We start from the raw sequence: 25985 nt of genomic DNA on the forward strand, positions 1-25985 counted from the left end.
AATAATATATATTTCCATTATTTTTTTAATTATTATCATGATATATTAATCACAAAATTTATTAAATATTTCAAATATTTTTATTAAATTATAAATTAAAAAATATTTTTTAGATTTTGATAATTAAATATTTATATGATATATTATATTAATTAAATAATTTTCAAAAAATAAAAATAATATATAACATATTATAATATATATTAAATTTAATTATTATTAATATTAATAACAGAAATTTATAATTTAGATATATAAAAAATCATATTAATAAATATATCTATTTATTAATTAAAAATAAAAGATATTTTTATTGATTTATGTATTTAAACTAACAAATTTATATTATGAATAATTTAACAAAAGATTGTATATATATATATTTTTTTTCTCTAAATAAATAATTATATAAAAATAAAATAAATTATATTTTTATATTTAATTAAAGCACTTAATAAAAATATAATTATTAGTTGAAATATTAAATTATTTTACACAATGATTATTAAATAATAAATATTCAAAGAACATTATTTATATTTTTTGTTAAGTATTTAACAAACAGAATTCAAAATATATAATAAAAAAATAAATATTAGAAAATATAAATAAAAATATTTAAAATAAATAATATAATATATAAAAAAATCTTTTTTATTAATAAATCATTAATATAAATAAATCATAATTAAATTAAACATAAATATGATTATCAAAAAAAAAAAAATTTCACTAAGAAAAAATCCTGACTAAAGGCATATTATATAAAATAAATATATTTACTAAACATTAAAAAAAAAAAAAATGCAATAATTAAAAGTTGTAATTTTCAATTATGAAATAAAAGTTATTTTTATTTTGTTAAAAAATAATTTTAGTAAAAAAATATTATTTTCTTAATATAATTTGTAAATTAAATCATTCCTTTATAATTTAAAAAGATATTTATTTTTTATATATTTTTAGTTATTAAAATAATTTAAAATATCTTTTTTACCCAAATAAATTTTTTTATTTTATATTGAATAATATTAATATTGAGTTTTTTTTTATTATATTAAGTAATGGTTTTTATTATATTTTTTTTTTAAATATAAATAAATCTCTAAATTCTTTTTTTTTTGGTAATATATTTTATAATTTTAAATATGACATGCTATTAAAGACTTTTTATAATAAAATTAGAGTAACGATTTAAAAAAAAAAAAAAGTATTATTGAAAATAATTATAATATTTTGTTTTATTTGATTTAATTTTTACAAAAGAACTAAAATTTCTATTAAATAAAAATAAAATTTTTTATGAATATCTTTTTAAACTCTAAAAAACAGTTTTTTTTTAATCCACAGAAGTATGTTTAGATAGATTTTATATTAAAAAAAGTGTCTTCACCTTTACTATAAATAAAAATGTTTTCGTCATCTTAAAAAAAAAAAAAAGTATTATATAACAAAATAAAATAATAATATATTACTTATATTATTATACTCTTCCTTTTTCTTTCACTTATAAAATAAATTTAATTTAAAAATCTAAAAATAAATAAATTAATTCATAATTTTTATTAAAATTTATTTTGATCTACTTTTTAAAAATTTAAAATTATATTTACAAGCTGACTAAACTAAGCAAACTTTATCAAGGTATAAGGAAGATTCTTAAAAAATATTTTTTTTTATCTTTTTTCTCTATAACTACATCATGGCATAATATTGCATATAGATAAAAATCAAGAAACTCTTTATATTTATCACTTTATAATAATTTAGAATAATCCAATTTAGATAATAAGCTAAATAATTTGTGTTCGGAATGTTCATTTATGCCTTTAATTGAATATTTGAAAATCATATTATTCAACATAAGAAATTTCTTTCTTATCACTAGTTGTCATTATGAGAATATCTGCAAGTATAATCATAATAATAATAATAAAGTAAAAGTAATATAAATAACAGATATTTTTAATAATTATTTATTAATAATAATAGTATTCATTTTCTCAGATTTTTAAAATATTTAATTATTTAAATTAAAAGATTTTAATATATATATATATAATAGTTAATTAATAAAGAAATAATCATTTGTATTTTTTACCTAATTATTTTTACTTTTATTATATCATTGATCTATATATAATTCACAAGCACAAAATTTTAATTTTGAAATAAATAACATTTTTATTTATTTACTAAATCATCATTTTTATTTCTTTAAATAATTTAATATAATATAATATAATGTAATTAAATATAAATATTCATAATACTCTAATAAAATATACATATCTTCTTAAAATTTTTTTGATAAAGATACATATTAAACCAATACAAAAGGGCCTATTTCTGAAGTTGGAGATAAAGGAGAAAATATAATTTTAGATTATATTATTGTAACAAATAAAAAAATAAAAATTTGCAGCTTTCATAAAATCTAAAAACAAAGATATAGGAAAATAATTATAAACTGTATATTTTTTAATTTTTGTTATTTCGTTTGTAAAATATAAATTACTTAACTAATTTTTTATCTATAATTTAAATATATATATAGTCATTTTATCTTTATTATATCTTATTTTTTTATTTATGTATATCCATAAATAATTATTTTTTTATCACTAAAAAAAATCTATTAATAATTCATAATTAAAATAATAATATTATTATTCAATAATTTACATAAATAAAAAAAAATCAATAAATTGTAAAGAAATAACATATCACTAAATAAAAAAATTATCTTAAATATAAAAAAAAATTAATTATTACATAGAATAAAATTAATATATAATATTTAGTATTATTTTTGTTATTTTTGCTTTTATTATAATTATTTCTAACTTAAAGTTAAGAACAATAAAAAGAAAATCATACAATTATTTTATAATAACTACTTAGTTAATAAATAAATAAAAACATTTAGAAAGAATAAAAATATAGTAAAAATAACAATTTAACGAAAGCAAAAAGTAAAATTAAAATTGTTTTTAAAAAAGGTTAAAATTTATATACAATAAATATAATAAATTAAACTATATATTTTTTTAACAAAATTTTTATAATAAAAGTATTTTTTTTTAAATATAAAAAAAAAAATTATAAATATTAGATATATTTATATAATAATATTTTAATATAACTTTTTATCAAATAATTTTTTATAATAATTTTTTATTAGAATTTAAATATTTTTTTTTATTTATAAAAAAGTATAAAACTCAAATATTTGTAATATCGATAATTATTATTTGATTATATTATAATTTTTTGTAATATTAAATTTCTCAATTTTTAATTTTAAAAGCACATCCTGGAGTAATTTAAGCTTTACCTCCACTTGGTTTACATAATATGGCAGAACAACTATATAAAATAGTATAAAAATATATTATTTTTTTAAATAAGAAATTAAATTACTTTTCACAAAGAATAGTAGATTATGCATGTGAAAAAATCATTTAAACCTTTTAGCAATTCATACATTTTATATCCATGAAATATGAATTTGGAGCTTAAATTATTCTTTTGAATTTTATTTTTTTATTTTTCATTTTCTAAAATTTGGTAATTTAAAAGATCTCTTCCTATTTTCTATTATTTAATTGTTTTTGTTTTTTTGTATTTTATTTTTTTAAAAAACTAAAAATTCCTTTATTTTTATTAAAATAAATAATAATTTTAGTTTAATTTTATATATTTATTATTTCATCCTTTTTTTTATTTAATTTTTTCAATTAAATTAATTTAATTAATTACATTAAAATATTTAATTAATTAATTTTTTTAAAAGAATTATGAAATTTATTAAAAAATAAATATTTTATAAAATAAAATAAGAAATTTTTGTATTTTTTGTTTTTTACTTTTTAGAATCGTTTGTTTTTAATGTATTTTATTATTAAAAAAATTCAATCATAAAGAAAAATATATTTTTTTTTATCATTTTTATTTTGTAAATTGTGTATATAAAAATAAAATTTAATATTATTATTATGTGCATGCTTTTAAAAAAAAATTAATTCAGAATTATTAATTTATCAAATTTTATATAAAGAGACAATCAATATAAATATATTAATATTATATATTTAACCTTAAAAATAAATAAAAAAATATTACATAAATAATAAATATAGAAACTTAAAAAGAATGACAGAATAAGCGTAATAAAATTAAAATTAAGAAAAATAATTATATGAAGAAGATTAATAATAAGAAGAAGAAAACGAAGAAGATAATGAAGAAAAAAAAACATAAAACATGGAAACCTAAATTTCTAAAAAATTAAAACCTTTTGAAAAGAAATTATAAAAAACACAAATGAATCTTGAATAAAAACCATCCACTTGGGAATAAATATTACCAGATTAAATATAAAAATTAAGAGAAGAAATACGTCAAAAATATGATATAAATAAAAAAGGAAAATAAACTATGCCCGTCTTATTTTATTAATGGTAAATCGATAATTATATAAAGAAATAAAATATAATATATATATATATATTTTTTTTTTTTATATATATATATATATATATATATATATATATATATATATATATATATATATATTATTTATAAATATAGGAATGATGAATTAGAATAAAAAGCTAAAGAAATGATAAGCCAAGACATGAATTTATTAGAAGAAGAATAATATTAAAAAATTGATAAATAAAACAATATATAATGGAATAAATTTTACAAGCACCACAAACTAGGTTTTTTCCACAATCGTCATTACTTATACAAAGAATTTCAAGAATTAGTAGCAATGAACAATCCTGAAAATAAAGAAAATTCCTTTATTATGTGTGAATTAGGATGTGGTGTAGGTGATACTATATATCCTCTTATGCCTTAATATCCAACTATAAAGAAATTTTACGCTAGCGATTTTTCCTAAAAAGCTATTGAATGGGTAAAAAAAGCCCCTTCTTATGACCCTGAGAAAATAATTGCTACTATCCAAGATTTAGTTAATGACCCTTTTCCGGTAGAATTTTACCCTGCAGCAGATATAGTGACACTTATTTTTGTTTTAAGTGCCATAGCTCCTGAAAACCATTAGATGGTAATTTAAAAAATATTTAATTGGATGAAAGAAGATAGTGTTATTTATTTTAGAGATTATGGTTTATATGATTTTGCTTAACTTAATTTTTCAAGAAAAAAAGGAAGGAAATTAAAAGATAATTTTTATGTAAAGCATGATGGAACAAGAGTTTATTATTTCAGTAAAGAAGAAATTTCTAGTTATTTCATAAACGCAGGATTTGAAGAAATCGAAAATAATGTACATAATAGATATCTCGAAAATAGAAAAACTGGCCTGTAAATGTATAGAGTTTGGTTATAAGCGAGATTTAGAAAACCTTTTAAAATTTAATAAAATGCGTAAAATTAAAAAGATAATTAATAAAATTAATAATGATAATTTTTATATTATATTTTATAAATTTAATTTTAAATTATATTTTTTTATCCTATCAGATAATCAGATAATTTATAAAAAAAAATTATTTTAATTTTTTTTTTATAAAAATAATAATAAATATTATATATTAATATATATATATATAATAATTTTATTATATAAATTTAATAAAAATTTTATTTATTTAAGTAAAATTGTATTTTATTCGAATTTAAATTCTATAATATTATATTTTTAAATAAATTATGATTATAATTTTCAAAAAATTTTTTCTTTTAAAAACTAAAATGTTTCTTTGATTTATTATGCTGTGTCTTAGATTTGATCGAAGTTATTATTTTCAATTGCTAAATTTAAATTATTAATAAGATCTTCTTATTATTAAATAAGTTTTTAAGTAAATTTTTGTTATTTTATTTATTTTAATTTAATTTATTATTTTAATTATTTTAATTAATTTGATTACTATCATTATTATCGTTATTTTAATTTATTTAAAAATCTTTAGTAATTTAATCATTATTTTATTATTTTTATAAAATCTAATCAAACTATTATTATTATTACTATAAAATTTCTTATTGTAAAAATTACAAATTAGATTTTTATTATAACTATTATTATAAATTTATATCTTATAAAGTGTTATTATTTAATTATTTTTAAGGAGAATAATTGTTATTAATTTAAGTAAATATATCTTATATATCTTTATTATTAATATCATTATATTATTATTATTATTATTATTATTATTATTATTATTAATTTTTTAATTTTCCTTTTATTAGTTTTTTTTTATTTTTAAAAAATATAAAAATATATTATTTTACTTATTTATTAAAATTAATATTATTATTAATTTAATTTATATTATCGCTTTATCTATTCAAAAATTTCATTCTTTTAGCCAAACAATCGTTTCCCTATGCCCAATTATTTGCTTACTAAGAATAATCATAAGCAAAATCAGGATATAAATCTTCTTAGAATTAATCAGATTTTCTTGGGCAGATAAGAGAAATAGACTAAGCATAGCTACCACATAATTTAATAACTCTCATAATTTCTTTTTTTTGAACATCAATCACATTTTTTGGGTAAAATCCATACCCTTTAGTAGTATCAGTGACTTAATAATCATTACCATGAGTAATAAAACTTCCATTAGTATATTCGAAAATTCTTATATTGCCTTCTCCTTTCGCTGTTAAGTATAATATTCCAATGTCATTATCAAAATAAGGTTATAAAATTCCCGTATTTTAATGCACTCCTTTAATTTCTATTTATTATTAGATGTTTCTCATATCCCATTATATTAATTATCTTTAAGTCTGTTTATCAAATCCACATGTCACAAAAGTTTATTTACCTTCAATCCATGCGAATTTCTAAGCTTTATAACCTTAATGAGCTTAAAATTATTCTACTATTTATTATTGTCTAGGATCGATTATTTTCGTCTTTTTTTTTATAATATAAAATATATATATATTTTTTTACCATTTTATCGTTCCAAGAAGAACCTAAAATTGAACCTTCTTAAGACCAATCTAGAGATAAAGCGACTTTAGAATCTTATTTTATACTAAATAAGCTTTTTCCTTATTCTATATCCCATATCTTAATTTTGTTATTATATATATATATATATATATATATTTTTTTTTTTTTTTTTTTTTTTTTTTTAATTTTTTTTTTTTTTTTTTTTTTTACTTAAACTGTATTATCATATGATGAAGATGCAAGAATTCCCTAAGAGTGTAAATGAGGGCATAATAAGTTAATTTTTTTATGATGTCCATTTAAATTTTACTATGGTTAGACAATATCTTCTTTATTATCATCTTAAAGCTACCATATTTTAATTGTAGTATCTTCCGAGCATGAAGCTATTAGATTATTTAAATGAGGTAAAAATTTGAAGTCAGTAATAGGCCCTTAATGACCTCTTAAACGGGGAATATTTTATACTCTTCCAGTTTAGTTATGGTTTAATATTCCCAAATCTATTCCACCTCCTGAAGATAAAACAAATGCTATAAATGATTGATTTGCATCTATCACAAAACCGTCTGTTGTAGCTCCTAAAGGCTTTAAGTCATCCCATCTTTGGAGAGGTTAACCGAAAACATTTTTGAATTTATATTTAGTAAGGGCCATATGATTTTTAATTATTATTATGTTATAATTTATTTATTTATATTTATTTATGTAATAGATTATTATTTATCATCAAATTATTTTATTTATTTATTTGTTTTTATTTATTTTTATATTTTAGTTTTTATATTTGTTATAATCTCTTTTTTATTTTTTGTTCAAAAGAAATAATAAAAAAAAAAAATTATTAAAAAAAGTCTAAAATTATTTTTGATAAATAAAAAATTATTTATTATCAGATAAAAAAAATCCTTATAATAATAAAAACTAAAATATAATAGTAATATTTAAATTTTAAAATATAATTTATATGTATTCCAAAAAACTAATTATATCTTTGTTCAAAATTAATTTTATTAAAAAATTTATCAAAATAAAAATACATATTACTTTTATTTTTCTACAACTCTTTTTAAAAACTCAATCTACAAAAATTAAATATGAGAAATTTTTTTAAAATAAAAATTGACAAAATTAAAAAATTATAATTCTTATCTAACAAAAAATCTCTTCAATTTTTAAATTAAGAATTTTGTATTGAAATTCATATTAAAATTATTAATAGTAACATTAATTGTTTAAAAATATAATTTTAGTTATATAAAATATAATTATTAGTTATATCAAATATAATTATTTAAATTAATATAAGTCCCCCCATTTATATATTATAAAAACTAATAATAAATAAAACATAAATTAAAAAATTGATATAAACTAAATAGATTTTATAGGACTAATAAAAAACTAACTTTACTTTTATATATAAAATAGCTTTCTATTAACTTATTTTGTATTTTTTATTATTGAAAAAATATTAACCTATATTTATATATTAATTTAAATAAGTATAAATATACTAAGACAAATAAAATTATTTAAAAATAATATTAAATTATTTAAAAAAATCTTTTTATATCAATTATATATATGACAATTTTAGAAAATGGATTTATAATTTTTTATATAACTTAATTAGCTATATGTTTATTTTATATTTATAATTAATTCGTATATAGTTTAGTTTATTTTTTAGTCTGATGACTTATATACTGTATGTTATTTACATTTTTTCATTTATTATATAGTTATCAGGCATATCTGTGTAAATGTAAATAAACTTTTTTAAAAAAAAGTTTTTAATAGAATTAATTACTATATATATATAAAAAAAATTATTTTAATTTGTAATTATTTTATTATAATTTTAAATATATTTATTTTTCACCTTTAAATACCATATAATATTTTAAAGTAGATAAATAGTCGTAAAATAACAATTAAAGTATAAAGTATAATTTAAAAAAAAAAAAAAAAAATTTAAATAAAAATAAAAATAAATATATTTATAAAATAAAAAAAAGGTTTCAAAAAAAAGATTACTAGTTTAATTTAATGAAGTAAGTATAATAAGAAAATAATAATTCTATTTAAATGAATGAAATTTAAGTTGACTAAAACATACAATAATAAAGAAAATATTAACGTATTTCTTCTAAAAAAAGACAAAAGTTAATATAAAGAGTTTTTTTCAAAAGCCAAAAGATAAAATTCGTAATTAAAATATATATATATATTAAACATATATTTATCTAAATAAAATAATATAGGCTGCAAAAGAATTAGACATTAACTATTCTTCAGCTAAAACAATTCTTAATGCTTACAGAATAAAATTTAGAAAATTAAACTAAACTACTAAATATTAATATAAATCTAAAATATGTATAATAAAAAACATAGATAATGTAAAATAAACTAATAATTGCTAAATTATCTCAACTTAAGCAGGAAGTGTCATTTCAAAAACTTAAAACGAAACCAATATTTAAATTTCAAAGGAAAAAATTGAAAAAAATGAAAATAATTTGATAAATGATTTAAATCTAGAAAAATAAAAAAATATTGAGTAGATGAAATATAAATTATAATTAACCAAATTTTTGAACAACTAATATGCTCCTATTTATATTCCCTATTAATAATATTATTATAATAAATGTTTCTTTTAAAATTAGTATAATCATAATTTCTGATTATGAATTCTTATTAATCTCTTTTATAATCAAACCATAAATTAAATGAAGAAATTCACTTAAATTTAAATTCTCTTTAATCTCAAAAATCTTGATATTAACAATATTATATAAGTTAATATCTATATATAAAAATTATATATCTATTATTAAATTCTTAAACAATATAAATTTAATTTTGTATTTTTATAAGTCAATAATATTTATCCATATTATAATATAATTAAAATATATATATATATATGTAATTTTTTTTTATATTATATCTTAATTTTAATTTTTATTAATTATAATAATAATTAAAATAAATTTAATATAATTTTTTATGAAAATTAAATTATAAAAATATATTTATTATTTTTTAATTTATTATACAAACTAATGTTTATATAATTAAATAGTTTTTTTAAATTTAAATTATAATAATTTGCAATATTTATATTTTACTTTAGTTTAAAAATTTATGATTGTATAAAAATTATAAATATATATTTTAAATATTAAAAATTTATTTATATTTTTTTAATTATAAATTTATTAATGTTTTTATATACAATTTTTTTTTTTAAAATTATAAAAAATATTTTACTATTTTTTTACAAAAAAATGATGAATATGTTTATTAATAAAGAATAAAACTAAAACTTAAACTAAATTTAAAATTAATATGATATCACTAATCAAATGATCGCTTTAAAGCGAGATTAATTTCATAAAGAAATAAGATAGTCTAAAAAGACTAAAGTTTTATAAATGAATAGAATCAAATTATTATAGCGCCAAATAAATTAAGATCTAGATCAAGCAAATTAAGAAAAAGAACCAAAAATTTAATTTTAAACAATAAATGTAAAAATGATAAATATTTTATATTAAAGCAAAAATTATAAATAAATTTTATTAAAAAGGAATTATTTTCTTATTTTGATAATTTACAAAATTAATTTGAAAAATAATAAATATTTTTAGCAGCGAATCCTAAAATATTAGAAGAAAAGCTTTTAATTTTAAAAGAACTTTTAATTTATAATTCAAGTATGTATATGTAAGAACGAATAATAATAGGAAGTATTTTTAATCATTTATTAAGTTACATGTCTGATTAATTTAATGAAGAAATTAAAGTTAATGCGGGATTAATTATTGATTTTTGTATTATTAATGGAAATTAAAAAATATTTGAAAAAATTTTAAATAATTTATAAAATTTAATACAGGCATTTATGAATTTGCTTAAAAATGATTAAAATATAAAAACAATTTAAACAGTATCATAAAAATATATAAAAAAAATATAGAATTGATATATTATATTCTATTTTTTTATAAAATAATAAAGGGAATATGCGGAATATCTTCTTTATGTATAGATTATTAATAAGCAGCATAATTTTTTTATGATAACTAAGGATTGTCATTATTAAAAGGATTTTCTGATTTACTCTAAAAAGATTCGGAATTGTAATAAGATATTGCTTGGGCTATAAAATCAATAACAATTCATATTGATAATTTAAACATTTAAATAGTAATAAAGAATATTTATTTTATTAATTTAATTTATAAAAAAGGAAGATTAATTATTTATTTTAAATCAAAGTATTTATTATTTAAAGTAAAATGATATAAATTTAAATTTTTATGGATGTTAAATATTATATTAATTAACAAAATATCAAGAAATATGTTAATAATTAGATAATAAATAACTAATAGAATAATTACTAAATTTCTTTAACTATAATGAATTTTAATAATATGTAATATCAATTATAGGTAATATTTTATCAATAACAAATAATTTAATAGAAGTAATAAAAAAAATTAAATATTTAATATAATATATATTTAAATAGTTTTTATTTTCTAAAAACTATTTATAATATATTGACAAATCCTTAGATAGTGCATAATTTGATTTAAGAAAAGAAGCAATATGGAGTTTATATAATATTGTATATGAAGCAAATGAATTATAAATAGAATAAATACTTGACTATGGAAGAGTTATAGATAAAATAATCTAATTAGCCGAAAAAGATGTTTATTAGGTTATTTTTATATATTTTGTAAAAAAAATATTTATTTGATAAATTTAGAATGTACGTGAAATATGCTTTTTATTTTTAATCCTTATATAAAAATGCAATAAACTTTAATTGAATAGATTAATAGAAAATAATATTTTAAAGGCTTATGTATCTATGTTTAATATATAAGACTAAGAAATTATTACTAATTCTTTAGAAGGCTTAGATAATTTACTTAAATAATATAAAATAGAAAATAATGATTAAGATTAAGATTATGTATGTCCTATTAAACATAAGTTATCGGCTTATGGTTTTGAAAATATACTTGAAGCTTTATGTAATCACCCAGATGATAGTGTTTATTTTAAAGTTGAAAAATTAATAAATGAACATTATGAAAACAAAATTTAGGAAAATCATTTTATTTGATTAAATATATAGATTTAATTTTTTTTTAAATAGTATATTATTTGTTAATAAAAATAAGAGTTTAATAAAATTTAATATTCTTAGTTAATAAAAAAAAAAAAAAAAAGAAATTATAATAATTAATTAAGTAAAAAAATATATATATATTATCATTTAATAGTACTATAATATATTATTTCTAAATAAAGAGTATTAATAATTAATTTTTAATATTACAAAAACAATTTATTATGTAAAATAAAATAATATGGTGTTATAAGTACATTTATTTTTACAATTAAAACTTATTTAAATTTTTTTTTTTAATCTTAACATATTTAAAAATATATAAAATCAATAATATAAAACGCAAATATACGAATTTTTTAATTAGAAGTTAATAATAAAAAAAAAATATATATATTTTAATTTTATATAAATACTATTAATTATCTTAAAAAAAAATTATTTATATATATTAAATGCTTTATTTATATAAATAATATTAATTAAAGTATTAAAAGCGTAAACAAATTTTAAATAAATTATTAATATCTTTTTTAAAAATTTATAAAGTTATTAATATGTGGTTAATTAAATAATACAATGTTTAATTAAAAAAATGAAAAATCGTATATTCATATAAATATGTAAAAATGAAATGATTATTCATTTAATTATAAGATTTAATATGAATAAAAAAATACTATAAAGAAAATTTTTATATATAAATATTAAAATTAAAAAAATATATAATAAAAATTAATTATATATTATATATATATTTCATATTTATATATATATATTTATAAATTTATAATTTATAAATTATTATATTTATTTTAATATATTTTAAAAATTTTATATTTTCTATTTATTTTTTTTACATTTTTTTATAAAAATATTATGATATTTTCATATTTATATTTTAAACTTGAAATTTAAGCTATAAGTAATAAACTTATGACTTATAATTTCAATTGAATTAATTTCATTTAATAACATAAAAATTCTCATTATATTCTAAAATTATATATAATATTAAATTTTAACATTTGTATATAAAATTAATTATGTACTACATATTTTTTTTTCTTTTATTTTTATTAATATTAATATTAATATTTGTTAATGAATTATATTTTTATTTTATTCATTTAATTAAAAACTAATAAATTATAAGATAATTATTATTAAAAATAAATAATAAATAACTATATTATATAAATTATGTTTAAAAATTATATAAACATTTTATACAAAAATTTTATGTACATATATAAAAAGATAATTTAATTTTAAATTTTTATAAAAAATTAAAAAGATAAAATATATATTTTATTAATGTAAAAAAATAAAATATATAAAAAATAACATAATTTATAAATACATAAATAAAAAATATTATTTTTCATATTAATACTATATTAAAATAATATTTAAAAAAAAAAAAATCATCAATATTCATCCTCAAAATGTTCTTCTCTTAAAAAATTTCCATTTTCATCATAAATATGTCCCAACCCTCTTTTTCTTCCTTTTTAAAAGACTCCTTCAAAAGCCACTCTTCCATTCTCATAATACTCAGTTCCTTTTCCTGATCTTTTATTATTAATATATTATCCTTCGAATTCTAAATAACCACTTTCTGAGTTAAATTTTTTTAAGAATCCATGTTTTTTTCCACCTTTAAATTCACCTTCTAGTAAAAGAACTCCCTTATTAGTAAATTTTTTTCCTTATCCGTCAAACAATCCATTTTTAAAATCCCCTTAATAGCAAATACTATTGTTTTCATAATAAAATTCTCCAAATCCATCAAGTTCTCCCTAAACGAATTTTCCTTTATATTTAACACTTCCACATGGATAGTATTAAATTCCTTCTCCATTTATTTAATCATTTTCGAATTCTCCTTCGTAAATAAGTACTCCTTTTTCATTAAATAGTTTTCCTATTCCATGTTTTAAATTATTAATTAAATCACCAGTATATGTATTTGTTTCATTTTATTCTTAAATATTTTCTTATTTTTCTTCAGTTTCTAATAATTGTTAATTTTTTTTGTTTTTTTTTTTAAATAAATCCATTATATTCTTCTATTGTTTTATTTCTACTTCTACTATATCTTTTTCTAAATAACTTTTAGGAATGTATTTTTCATTACCTACATCTCTTAATACGGTAAAGTCTAAAGAATAGGAATATTCATAATTATTTTAATCTTCATTTATAGGTAATATTTCTTAGTATTTCTATTAGGTTTGATTTTTAAATTCTTTATCTTCTTTTTCATTATTTTATTCATTTAATTATTAATTGTTATTATTTTAAACTATTTTTTAATTTTCCGAGTTATTTTACAAACTTTTAACAGATTCATTTTCATGTTCTTATTGTTCTTTTATAATTTCTAATCCTTATTATTATTATTATTATTATTATTATTATTATTATTACATTTATTTATATTTTATAATTTTTTATAATTCCTCATTAACATCTATATCTACTTATTAAACTTATTTTTCTTATATTTATTATTATTCTTATTAAATTTACTTTTTTTATTAAATTTATTATTATTATTAACAAATTTACTATTATTATTAAATTTTTTAATATTTACAAATTTATTATTATTATATTTATTATTATTAATACAATTAAAATTATTGTTAAACTTATTAAACATACATATATTATTATTAAATTTTTAATAACTATTATTATTATTCTTCTTAAAATTAAACTTAATTATTTCCATAATTTTTTATATTTTATCCATTTTAATTAATTTATTCACTTTTTAAACACATATCTAAATATTCATCGTTTCTTCCACACATAACATTTTCCAAAAACTCATTAACGAAATAAATATTAACTTATTATTAACCATCAACCATTAAATTAATTAAATATATCATTTATCTAATCCAAATATCTTAATTCTAATAAATACTTACATTAAGAAAATTTCCTGATTTTAAAGTATTTATTTCAACACAAGGACCTTCAAACCCGAAAATTATTTGACAAAAAAGAATTGCTAGATCATAAATATCTTTATATAATGATAGTTTTCTTCCAAATCCTATTTTTTGAATTTTAATGTTAAAATTTTCATCAACAAAAACATTTTTGCTATTAATATTATTATGAAGTATATTTTTATCATGTAAATAAATTATACTTTAAGCTAATTAAATCATCCATTAATTTTTATGCTAATTATTAATTTTCTATTAATTTTTTTAAAGAAAAATTCAATACTTTCATAAAAAACATCATATTGTATCAAATTAAAAATTTCTAAATCTTTAGCATACAAAAAGAAAGGATAAATACTCAAATTAGTGTAATTTAAACTATTCTATTATTAATAATCGCTTATAATATTACTTAATAGACTATAATTATTAATTGTTTAGGATCTTATAGTTACCTAGCATACTTAGTTGTTTCTTAGAATAAGATTACATTTTAATAAAAAGGAAGTATTTCCAGAGCCAATTATTGATATAGGATATATTTAGTTCTGCTTTAAATATTCTATATTTTATAAAATTTAATTAAAAGTCATTAGAGGACGTACTTAGAAACTATCATATTATCTTTTTACTTCAAGAGGATCAAGATGTATCATATATATTTTTTATTTATATTTTTTTATTTTATATTTGTTCTTATTTTATTTTTATTTTTTTCAAATGTATTGATAGATATTTATAAAAATATGTGTATACATTTATTCTATTAATTTAATTTTTTTAAATATATAAAATACTAAGTGAAAAAAATTATAAATTATTTATTTATAGATTTAATTAATATATATACCATTGTATTGTTTATTTTTTTTCTTATCAAAAAAAAAAAAAAACTTTTTAAAGTAACTTTTATAAATATCATTATTAATGATAATTTTAAAATTAAGGAAAATATTTGTTTTAATTATATATATTTTATTAATTATAATCATAATTATTATTTTATTTATTATATTCTAATTGATTATTATTATATTCTTATTAATTATTATTTTTTTAACATTAATTTGAAAATTAAGACTTTAAATTATCTAATTCAGATTTAGTTTAAGATAACATATTTTCAAGGCTATTTAATTAATTTATTAAAAGACTTATTTTTTAATTCTCCCCTTTGAAGTTATATAAACTACTTTATTCTTCAATTTTTTTTTTATTTGTTAAGAATGAGAGTAACCATAAAGATTATTATTATTCTACTAATTAATATTTTATTAATAAATAAAACTGTTATTTGAATTAGAAATAATATTTTAATTATTAATATTATTATTATTTTATTTTTCTAATATATTCTATTATGTATTTTATTATATATCATATTATATATTTTATTATTTGTTTTATTGATTGTTTTATTAAATATTTTATTATTAATTGTTTTTTTATAGATTATTAATGTTATTTTCTTATTATTATTATATATTTTAATTGTGTTATTAATTTTTTTAAAATTTTTAACTTTTTTTATTATTATTAATAAAATCATTAATAAAATTTCTCCTATATTTTATAATGAAATATAAATAAAATCATTTTATAATTTTTTAATTTTACATTTTTCTTTTTTTAATCAATAAATTTTTATAATAACATGTGTATGTTTTATTAAAAATACTTTATCATACATTATTAAATTTCCTCTTTGTCAATATTTTAAAAACTATCTTCATTATTATGATAAAATTAGTGTTCTAAATCTTCCTCATTTTCTTCATTTATTAAATTATTCAGAATTTCCTATTTTTTCTATTCAAAATTGCTTTATTGTTTAATTTCATAATTCTTTTTTTTTTTTCATTATCTATTTATTCACTTTAAATTTAATTCACATCATTTTATAAATATTATTATTATAATTATTTAAGTTTTTATTTTGTTTATAAAATAAAGAGTAGTCTTATAAACATTTCGTATTTTTGATTTCAACATCATTAGATCTTAAAAGCCTGTAAAGTAAATTCTATTCAGAATATTCACATGATCTATTTCTTTTTATATATTTTCTTTTTAAATATTAAATATACTTAGCTTATTATCAAAATTGTTTTCCGTTACTCTATATATATTATTATTACTAATAATAATATTATTTATAATTTAAATTTACTATATCTATTATTATTATTTATTAGGACTTTCATCAATATTTTTTGTTTATTATCCATTTTTCTTTTTTTATTCATTTCATTTTATATTATTTATTTTAATTATGAATGAGTCATTTTATTAACCAAATCCTTATCAGAATCGCTTAATAATTTCCTTACTGTACTATAGAATCTATTTTTTACTGAATTTTCAGTTCTCCCTTTAATTTTAATTGAAATAATAAAATTAATATATAAATATATTAATTATTTAAAAAAATAAAAGATATTAGTAATAATTGAAAATCTACTTCAATAACATATAAATATTAATGAATAACTTATAATTAATTTTTAATACCTTATATTTATTTAGCTATTGCACTCCATGACGATCCATTTTTTAAATATCCCTCAAATATTAAGTTATCTTCTTAAGGACTCCAAAAACCTATTTTAACTTCAGGGTCTAGATTATTAAACCATCTTTCTCTGCATTATTTTCCTGTACGTCCTTTTATAGTTTCAGCACATTAAGACCATTTTGAAGGACCGTAAACTTTTATCCAATTTAAAAGTAAAACATCCTCTTTTTAGTTCCATGGGCCTTTTTTAATACTTTTTGTTTCTTCATTTTTACAATTCGGATAATTCTTTTATTTTTCACAATCCATATAAATATTTTGTTTATTATAAATATTTTTTTTTTTGTATTTGTTAATTTTATATGTAAATATATAACTAACATATTAATTTTTTTATTAATTAATATATTATTATGGATATTTTATTTTATTTAGATTATTTATAATTTTTTAAAGTTATTTTTAAAACGCGTAACATAAAGATTTATAAAAGTAATTTAAAAAATCGATTTATACTGTAAAAAAAATACATAAAAAAATAAAGTATTTAAAAATTTATATATCATATTTATAACTTCAATAAATATTTAATTATAATTAATATTTTTTTTATTTTAATAATTTAATAAAAAATTAAAAAATAAAATAAAATAAAATAAAATTAATATTATTTTTTTTTTAATATTTTTTTATTAAATTACTCTTATTTTATTTTATTTTTTTAAAATAAAATAATTATTAGTTTAAATAATATATACATTTAAATTTTAATATATTATTTATTTTAATTTTTAGGTAAAAATGTTAACTTTAAAAATATTTCATTAATTTTTATTTAATCGATATTTTGATAAATAATAATTATTTATTGTTTTATATTTTTATTTTAAATAAATTAAAATATAATGAATAGATATTAACAAAAAATTTATGAAGTATTTACTGAATAATTTTAAAATTACATGTTTTATTATTTTAAAAATATAATAAGTAGTGTCTATATATTTTATTTATTTATTTCTTAAAATACGAATAAATTTTATCATTTTTTTTTTTAATTATCATTCATTTTAAGCATAAATTAATTAATTATTATATTTTAAATTTATTTAAATAATTAATAAAAAATGCATTTTTTCTAATTTTTTAAATATATAATTATTTATAATATTATTTTATAAGAATTTTAATTACAAATAAATATTAATAAAATAAATTGTATACAATTACTACTTAAATTATAAGTATTAGCAAAGCATATTAATTACTTTTGTTTAGATTAAAATATTAGTTAAATTAAAAAAATATACTTATAAATATAATAAAATATTAAACATTCTAATTAAAAATCTACTTTTTATTTTTTTTATATAAGAAATAAAAAAAATCAAATAATAAATACAAGTATATATTAAAAAAGTTATATATTAAACATTTATACCATTTTTATATTCATATTAAAAATATTTTTAATATATTTCTAAATAGAAAATTTTTTGTTTCAAAATTATGGTTATTAAGAAAAAATTTTGATTTAATTTTTATTAATGAATTAAATATTTTTTTACTTGTTTCATTTTTCTTGTATCAATAAAAATAAAAATAAAATCAATTAATAAACAAAAAAAGTTAATTAATTTGAAAATATGTAAAATAATAATGAAGAAGAAATATTAAAAGCATTTAATGAAGGTGCAAAAGAAATTATAAAAAATTAAAAAGATGGTGATTTTATATATATGGATGCCCCAGTAGAAAATAAAGTAAATAAATATTAAATAGAATAAGAAGATTAATAAATATAAATAATTGAATAAAAAATTCCTAAAATAGTATAAGACGATGATTTAGAAAAACTTAAAGAAATATATGAAAATAAGCCATAAATTAAAAAATAAATAAAAAATAAAAATATTGATAAAAATAATAAAGTTTAATTAAAAAAATAAGATTTCAATTATAATCCGAACAATAAAATAAAAAATATTTTAAATGATGAAGAAGAATTAGGAGAAATAGGGGAATGGATAGAAAAAACAGCAAATGTTAATTAAAAAAATGCTGATAGTGATGATGATAATTCTTAAAATAAAGAAGATGATAATTTCAATTTTGATAATAACGAAGAAAAAAAATAATAAATAAATAAAATAATAGAAGAGGAAGATGAAGAATAAGATGAAAATAATCAAAAAGAAAAAGAAATAACAAAAATTATTAACTAAGGAAATGATATTAAGGAAAAATAATAGTAAAATCAATTAATTAAATAAAAATAACTAATAGCATAATAAAAATTGCAATAAAATTCTATATTATAACATAAATAAATTCCTATAGCTAATAAATTACAAGATAAGGCAAAAATGATAGATTTAATAAATAATAATTAAATTATAGAAATCGATAAAAAAACGATTCGTAAATAAAAAAGAAGAAAATAATTAAAATAAAATAATTGAAAATAATAATAATAATAATAATAATAATAATAATAATAATAATAATAATATAAATGATGATAATTCTGTTGATTGGGAAGCCATAAATATGAAGGCTTTATAAAATTTAGATAAAAAACAAAATAATAATTATCCTAAAATAATATCTTTTATGGAAGCATGGACATATTTAAAAAATAAAGACCTAATTGAATTAAAAAAGAATATTCAGACATCTATTTTACCAAATAATTCTTAATAACATATTTTTTAAAAATTATTTGGTTCCTGTGGGCTTTTAAATTAAAATATTAACTCACCTACTTTGTTAGATGAAAGAGATTAAATATTCGCTATTGCAAAATTACAATTTGATGATTAAGATCCTTTAAATTTTAACATACTTTTTACGATTTTTTGCTAACTCTAAAACCAAGAATAATGTCTCAGATTCGGCTCTCATTGGGAATCAATAGGTTTTCAAGGAAAAAATCCTTCTACAGATTTAAGAGGGGTAGGTATACTTGGATTATTATAAATTTTAGCTTTTGTGTGCTAATATAAAGATTATTTAAAGGATATTTTAGTTATTTCTAATCATGAAGTTTATAATTTCCCTTTATGTATAACCCTTATTAATGTTACTAATATTGTTATGTAAATAGCTAGAGAATAAAAGCTTAATTCTCTTATTAATTAAGAGAGAAGCGTTATTAGTGTTTTTAATAATATGTATTATGCGATTTCTTGGAGTATTTTTGAAGAATATGTCGATAAAAAAATGAATATTAGTTAAATTGGGAATCTTATTAGGGATGTGGAAATTAAAGCTAAATTAAATCCCAAAAAATATCTTTAAGATTTTAAAATTTATATTGCTAAATTTTATAAAAATAGGGAAATGTGATACTTCTTTTTTTCATTAAATTATTCTTATTATTTTTATATTTTTAATAATTATTATTGTTTTTTTTTATATATATATATAAGTGTATTAGTGGATATATATTTTTTTGTTATTTCTTATTTTTGTATCTATAAATAAAATAAAGTTTTATTTAACTTTTCAATCAATAATATAAAATAAAAATAATTGTAAAAGAACATAAAAAAAACATAATTTGTGTGGAATTATTATTTTTTTATTTTTACAACAAAAACTAAAAAAATAATATAATTTAAAAAAAATAAAAAATAATTCAAAAACTCTTACAAAAATCTATTTCATTATTCATTAAAGAATGAAATCCTTAATTAGACCCTTTAATAATTAAATGTATTATATTACTCAAAATATTCAACATAGATAATCCAAAAACAATAAATACAACTGCATAATTAGCCTTTTTCCTTTCCACAATTTTATAAACGATTTTCGAAATAAATAAACCTCCGAAAAATGCAATAAAGAAAAACACTATAATAGTTTCCAAACTTAAAATGTTATCCGTAATAGTTAAAATAACTGAATTCAAACTCAAAAAAAATGTAATAAACCCATTAGTAGCAGCTGCAACTGTCGGTTCAATTTTTAAATATAGAAGTGCTGGTACAATAGTAAGTCCAGACCCTATTCCGAACAAACCTGCAAAAACTCCTGAAATAAATCCCAAAGAAATAATTTATAGAAAACATTTATATGATTATAAAGAAAATTCATTATCTTTATATTATGATTCATTTAAATCTATTTATTATTATTTTTTTATTTAAATTATTAAACTTTTGGTCTTAAAACGATCTTTAAAAAATAAATACATAGCTATATTTACTATAAAGAGAAACAGATTGATTAAATAATAATATAAATTATAAGTCTTAATACCCAAATAATCAAATTTCTAGCTACATCTTAACATAAGAATAGTTTAAATAATTAAAAAAGTAGCAATAATGGCCAGTATTTTCTTAATTGGTAAAATACTTTTCAATTTTTTTTTTCTTATATAAATTTATTTATTTTTTCTTCGTTTTTTTTTCTAATAATGGACATTTTAAAGTCTCTTAGTTTGTATTATCATTGTTTTAAGTTGCGCGTGTATTTGAAATATTTAACTAAGATTATGGGCTTTATATTTCTATATTATTATTATAATTAGAAATATTACTATTGTTATCATCTTGATATGTATTAACGTTTTCATTTATGTTATGTCTTTAAATAGTTTTATTTAAATTAATTTATAAATAAACTTCTTTTTAGTCTTTATGTTTCTTTTCTTTATACAGTTTCATGCCTTTTCTATAAAAGTAAGGAGTAATAGCAAATAAATATAATATAAATAATATAATAGTTATAAACTCAGGTACTACTAAAGTCAATAATATTCCGTAAATATTCCCTACTATAAGGTTGGGTAATAGAATTAAAACTAAATCAAAATTTATTAATGGAATATCTTTAAATGGATGCCTCTTAGTTAATAATAATAAACTATTTGGAAGACAACTACCAAATAAAATTATAAAACTTATAAACACGGAAGTACTTTAGGAATAATTTAACATTAGCATTAATAAAGGTACACGAACTATACTTCCTCCTTAACCACCTACATTACTTATTCCAATTAATATTGGAATTAATATATATGCACATATTTCTATAGTATTTGGGGGCCATAAATTTTTATGTACACATATATTTTAGGCATTACATATTTAATTAAATTCACAATTACAAAATTATAATTAATTATTCATCATTTATTAAGTTTACTATCTTTTTAATATTTATATATTTTATATAGTTTTTTTTTTAATTAATTTTATATTTTTTTGTTTATTATTTTTATATTCTTTTTTTATTATATAAAGAAATTATTATTCGTATTACTATATTTTAGATTAAATGAAAAATTCTTTTATTATATCTTAATTTTAAATTATTTATATATTTTTTATCTTAATCTAAATAAATTAATTGAATAAAAATAATTTAATATTTATATTAATTAATCACTTGAAATTTATAAAAAAATAAATATAATCGATTAATTATATCTAGAATTTTTATAATATATATATATTATAATGTTATTTTTTTATTTAAGCTTTTTGTTTTTATAAATAATTTAAATTTTATCCAAAATAAAACTATCTATTTCAAAAAAAATTATATTTATCGTTAATATATAAATAAAAAATCTAAGAAAAAAAAAAAAAAATATTAAATACATAGTATCAAATATAAATCTTTATTTTTATTTTTTCTAAAATAAATAAATATATGATAAATAAAATATAAATATTTAATTTTCTATTAAATAAATTATCAAAACAAAGGTAAATTAATTTAATTAAAGAATATAGAATTCGCATCTTTTATATTAAAATTAATTAAATTCAATTAAAGACTCCTATTTTCCAAATGCTTAATAAAAAACTTAGATTATGGATTCAAATCATTATATTTTTATACCTAGATATTTTTAGTAAAAGCATCAAAATTAACAAAATTTAAATGACAAAGTTCATTATTGATTTTAGAAGTAAAAAATAATTTATTATCCACAAACATAAATTATTAAATATTAGAAGGCATATCGTTAATTATTTAATGAAATTTTTTTTTTTCTAAAAGCTTAAAATTAATAATATTTACGTTTTCATCAAATTTTACGAATTGCATATTTTTAAGTATTCTATTTTAGATTAAAATCCCTTTTTTAAAAACCAAATAAATATTATTTTTTCCAAAAATACTTTCATTTAAACTTTAATAATAAGAATTATTATTATACAAACCCCCCCTTCCTGGAATTTAGGATTCTTCTTCAATAAAAAAAGCAAACAGAATGGATTTCTTAGAAAATTAAAAACCAACTTTTTCCCAATAAATAGTTTCATAGACATTTAATGTATTAGAAATTTGACAAACACTTAAAAAATAAAGTCCATTTTTGCTAAATTACATTTAGCAAGGAATAATTTAATTTCCCAAACTTCTTTCGAAAATTTCATGATTAATTAAATTAATTATAAATAACTATTTATCCAAATAATTCGAAAATACAAAATATCTACCATCAGGACTAAAACATCCATTTTAGCATGCAAATCCTTTATATTCTTTTATTAATTCTAAAAAATTATTTTTAAATCTTAATAGTCTTAACTCTTTTCTTGTACTTCCAATAAATATATCTGGATGTATACTTGAAGGCATAATAAAATTATATAAATAATGATTATTTGATAGTTTTTAAACTAAATATTATTATTTTATTGAGATAATATTATATGTATTTAAGAACGATATATTGCTGATATTGTTCCTTATGTATTATATGAAAAACATTTCAGGTCTTCTTCTTTATTTTATATTATTGCTTTTATTTGTTAACTTCTTAAAATTCTATGGTTATATATTAAATGTAAAATAGAATAATATAATCTTTTTAAAGTAAAGTTTTTAGATTCTTTTACTTTTTCATAACACATTAAAATCTAATATGGGTCTATAAATGTCTAAATTTTATCTTTGAAAGATTTTGGTTTTTACAACTCTAATAAAACGTCAATTGATGAATTAGATGGATCTTCTAAAATACTTTAAATATTATTATCGAATTCATTTTAATTTAATTATTAAAACTGCATTTATGATTTTTTTTTTTTTTTTTTTAAATATTATAATCTTTTATTCTTATTTAATATATTATGAATTTTTATTTTTTATCTTTTAATTTTTAGTAAATATATTAATATAAATTTTTAGTTTTTTATTTTTTGTAAATAAATTGATTAAATATATCAAATTCTTTAAAAATTGTATTATTTTTAAAATAATTAATATTTTATATTTAAATAAAATTAATATTAAAAAATAATATTTTATATTTAAATTAAAATAATTATTTTTTATATAAATAAATATAAGTATTTATATTTTCATAAAAAAAAAATCAATGAAATTTATATTTAAAATAAATAAAAAAAATTTTTAAGTATTTTTTTTTTAAATTTATTTATTTAATAATATTATTATTATAGAAAAAACATATACCATTAATAATATAATTAAAAAATTAAATATTTCATAATATTTAACAATAAAAATAATAAAATTATAATATAAAAAATATTTATTGAATTTTTTTAGATTTATACAATTAAAAATGAAAAGTCCAAAATAAGTATAATATACAAATTAAATATATAGTCCTAAAAAAAATACTGAAAATAATTATTATCCTACAATATTAAATAATTCTTATAAATAAAGTAATAAAAGCCCTGTAAAAAAAGTTAATCCTCCATATATGGTATAAGTAATTGAAGATACATAAAAAATAGAAGAACTAAATAATTAAATAGAAATTTTAATCGATTAGAATAAATATCTAGTTGATAAACTTTAAGAAGAAAGAAGTAATCCTTAGATTCAATATATCGAAGATACATAGAAAATATTAGATTTATAAGAAATATTATTATAAAATTAATAAGAAAATGATAGTCTTAAATAAAATATAAATTAAATAGCTTTAATATATGAATAATTAGAAACAAATACAAATGACTTAAAAGAAAATTATTAAAATAGTTAAGAAATGATAAATACTTTAAAAGAATAAAATAATAAATTACTTGAAGAATTAGCAAAGAAAAATAATGTAATATAAAATAAAAAAAAAATAATAAAAAAAAAAAAAGAATATAGAAAACTATAAAATAACTATAAATGATTTACAATTATAAATATAAGAATCAAAATATAATTATTAAATATTAGAAAATAAAAATAAAACTTAAAGAAATAAAATAACTGAATATGAAAATGAAAAGGAAATCATAAATTAAGAAATTGGTGAATAATATGAAAAAAATACAGAATTAAATAACCTTAATTAATTCTTAGAAAAAAAAATTAATAATTATAAAAAAATATTAATGATTTGTAAGAAAATATAATGGAAAAACAAGTAAAAATAAATAAATAAAAAAA

At 14.9% G+C, this 25985-nt stretch overlaps 6 protein-coding genes across 6 annotated transcripts, besides 56 other annotated features; 1 reads left to right on the forward strand and 5 right to left on the reverse strand. All coding sequences in view use genetic code 6, as the record gives it.

Annotated features, from left to right (window-relative positions):
* Positions 1 to 659: 659 nt before the first annotated feature.
* Positions 660 to 703: a microsatellite.
* Positions 660 to 707: a microsatellite.
* A 1465-nt stretch (positions 708 to 2172) lies between these two features.
* Positions 2173 to 2220: a microsatellite.
* Positions 2221 to 3124: 904 nt separating this feature from the next.
* Positions 3125 to 3181: a microsatellite.
* Positions 3128 to 3181: a microsatellite.
* A 25-nt stretch (positions 3182 to 3206) lies between these two features.
* IMG5_183360 (hypothetical protein) lies at positions 3207 to 3557 on the reverse strand (the record flags this gene model as incomplete). The annotated part of the gene is made up of 2 exons (XM_004027375.1): positions 3207 to 3369; positions 3424 to 3557. The coding sequence occupies 2 exons, from the start codon at positions 3555 to 3557 to the stop codon at positions 3291 to 3293; spliced, it is 213 nt and encodes a 70-aa protein (XP_004027424.1). The 3' UTR covers positions 3207 to 3290.
* A 69-nt stretch (positions 3558 to 3626) lies between these two features.
* Positions 3627 to 3687: a microsatellite.
* Positions 3688 to 3727: 40 nt separating this feature from the next.
* Positions 3728 to 3790: a microsatellite.
* A 365-nt stretch (positions 3791 to 4155) lies between these two features.
* IMG5_183370 (methyltransferase like 6, putative) lies at positions 4156 to 5352 on the forward strand (the record flags this gene model as incomplete). The annotated part of the gene is made up of 2 exons (XM_004027376.1): positions 4156 to 4463; positions 4594 to 5352. Coding segments are annotated over 2 exons (1067 nt in total), but the record flags the coding sequence as incomplete, so codon positions are not given.
* Positions 4493 to 4592: a microsatellite.
* Positions 5353 to 5404: 52 nt separating the features above from the next.
* Positions 5405 to 5445: a microsatellite.
* A 399-nt stretch (positions 5446 to 5844) lies between these two features.
* Positions 5845 to 5939: a microsatellite.
* Positions 5848 to 5908: a microsatellite.
* Positions 5852 to 5899: a microsatellite.
* Positions 5861 to 5919: a microsatellite.
* A 215-nt stretch (positions 5940 to 6154) lies between the features above and the next one.
* Positions 6155 to 6210: a microsatellite.
* A 343-nt stretch (positions 6211 to 6553) lies between these two features.
* IMG5_183380 (hypothetical protein) lies at positions 6554 to 7609 on the reverse strand (the record flags this gene model as incomplete). Its single annotated transcript, XM_004027377.1, has 2 exons — positions 6554 to 7069; positions 7163 to 7609. The coding sequence occupies 2 exons, from the start codon at positions 7607 to 7609 to the stop codon at positions 6821 to 6823; spliced, it is 696 nt and encodes a 231-aa protein (XP_004027426.1). The 3' UTR covers positions 6554 to 6820.
* Positions 7084 to 7108: a microsatellite.
* Positions 7108 to 7160: a microsatellite.
* Positions 7109 to 7166: a microsatellite.
* Positions 7113 to 7161: a microsatellite.
* Positions 7610 to 7626: 17 nt separating the features above from the next.
* Positions 7627 to 7741: a microsatellite.
* Positions 7690 to 7728: a microsatellite.
* A 449-nt stretch (positions 7742 to 8190) lies between the features above and the next one.
* Positions 8191 to 8247: a microsatellite.
* A 327-nt stretch (positions 8248 to 8574) lies between these two features.
* Positions 8575 to 8638: a microsatellite.
* Positions 8639 to 8784: 146 nt separating this feature from the next.
* Positions 8785 to 8831: a microsatellite.
* Positions 8832 to 9748: 917 nt separating this feature from the next.
* Positions 9749 to 9797: a microsatellite.
* Positions 9750 to 9801: a microsatellite.
* A 77-nt stretch (positions 9802 to 9878) lies between these two features.
* Positions 9879 to 9929: a microsatellite.
* Positions 9930 to 10130: 201 nt separating this feature from the next.
* Positions 10131 to 10194: a microsatellite.
* Positions 10145 to 10194: a microsatellite.
* Positions 10195 to 10496: 302 nt separating this feature from the next.
* Positions 10497 to 10550: a microsatellite.
* A 2300-nt stretch (positions 10551 to 12850) lies between these two features.
* Positions 12851 to 12927: a microsatellite.
* A 329-nt stretch (positions 12928 to 13256) lies between these two features.
* Positions 13257 to 13314: a microsatellite.
* A 121-nt stretch (positions 13315 to 13435) lies between these two features.
* Positions 13436 to 13490: a microsatellite.
* A 53-nt stretch (positions 13491 to 13543) lies between these two features.
* Positions 13544 to 14176, reverse strand: IMG5_183390 (morn variant repeat protein; the record flags this gene model as incomplete). The annotated part of the gene is made up of 1 exon (XM_004027378.1): positions 13544 to 14176. The coding sequence occupies one exon, from the start codon at positions 14174 to 14176 to the stop codon at positions 13544 to 13546; it is 633 nt and encodes a 210-aa protein (XP_004027427.1).
* A 330-nt stretch (positions 14177 to 14506) lies between these two features.
* Positions 14507 to 14545: a microsatellite.
* Positions 14513 to 14746: a microsatellite.
* Positions 14607 to 14746: a microsatellite.
* Positions 14669 to 14747: a microsatellite.
* A 987-nt stretch (positions 14748 to 15734) lies between these two features.
* Positions 15735 to 15788: a microsatellite.
* Positions 15739 to 15792: a microsatellite.
* Positions 15793 to 16039: 247 nt separating this feature from the next.
* Positions 16040 to 16128: a microsatellite.
* Positions 16051 to 16113: a microsatellite.
* Positions 16086 to 16132: a microsatellite.
* A 264-nt stretch (positions 16133 to 16396) lies between these two features.
* Positions 16397 to 16513: a microsatellite.
* Positions 16514 to 16575: 62 nt separating this feature from the next.
* Positions 16576 to 16620: a microsatellite.
* A 507-nt stretch (positions 16621 to 17127) lies between these two features.
* Positions 17128 to 17158: a microsatellite.
* Positions 17159 to 17177: 19 nt separating this feature from the next.
* Positions 17178 to 17954, reverse strand: IMG5_183400 (myb-like DNA-binding domain protein; the record flags this gene model as incomplete). Its single annotated transcript, XM_004027379.1, has 3 exons — positions 17591 to 17954; positions 17410 to 17450; positions 17178 to 17198 (listed from the first exon to the last, which is right to left on the reverse strand). The coding sequence occupies exons 1-3, from the start codon at positions 17901 to 17903 to the stop codon at positions 17178 to 17180; spliced, it is 375 nt and encodes a 124-aa protein (XP_004027428.1). The 5' UTR covers positions 17904 to 17954.
* Positions 17955 to 18231: 277 nt separating this feature from the next.
* Positions 18232 to 18256: a microsatellite.
* A 1801-nt stretch (positions 18257 to 20057) lies between these two features.
* Positions 20058 to 20106: a microsatellite.
* A 1128-nt stretch (positions 20107 to 21234) lies between these two features.
* On the reverse strand, positions 21235 to 22738 carry IMG5_183410 (hypothetical protein; the record flags this gene model as incomplete). Its single annotated transcript, XM_004027380.1, has 2 exons — positions 21235 to 22000; positions 22092 to 22738. 2 exons carry the CDS (start codon positions 22736 to 22738, stop codon positions 21235 to 21237), a joined length of 1413 nt encoding a protein of 470 aa, XP_004027429.1.
* Positions 22739 to 22767: 29 nt separating this feature from the next.
* Positions 22768 to 22846: a microsatellite.
* Positions 22775 to 22846: a microsatellite.
* Positions 22781 to 22845: a microsatellite.
* A 1965-nt stretch (positions 22847 to 24811) lies between the features above and the next one.
* Positions 24812 to 24858: a microsatellite.
* Positions 24851 to 24904: a microsatellite.
* Positions 24861 to 24928: a microsatellite.
* A 727-nt stretch (positions 24929 to 25655) lies between these two features.
* Positions 25656 to 25692: a microsatellite.
* Positions 25659 to 25697: a microsatellite.
* Positions 25663 to 25689: a microsatellite.
* Positions 25698 to 25894: 197 nt separating the features above from the next.
* Positions 25895 to 25932: a microsatellite.
* Positions 25933 to 25985: the final 53 nt, after the last annotated feature.

Source organism: Ichthyophthirius multifiliis (genome assembly GCF_000220395.1).
Source record: "Ichthyophthirius multifiliis unplaced genomic scaffold scaff_1120509251332, whole genome shotgun sequence".
Taxonomy (NCBI): Eukaryota; Ciliophora; class Oligohymenophorea; order Hymenostomatida; genus Ichthyophthirius; species Ichthyophthirius multifiliis.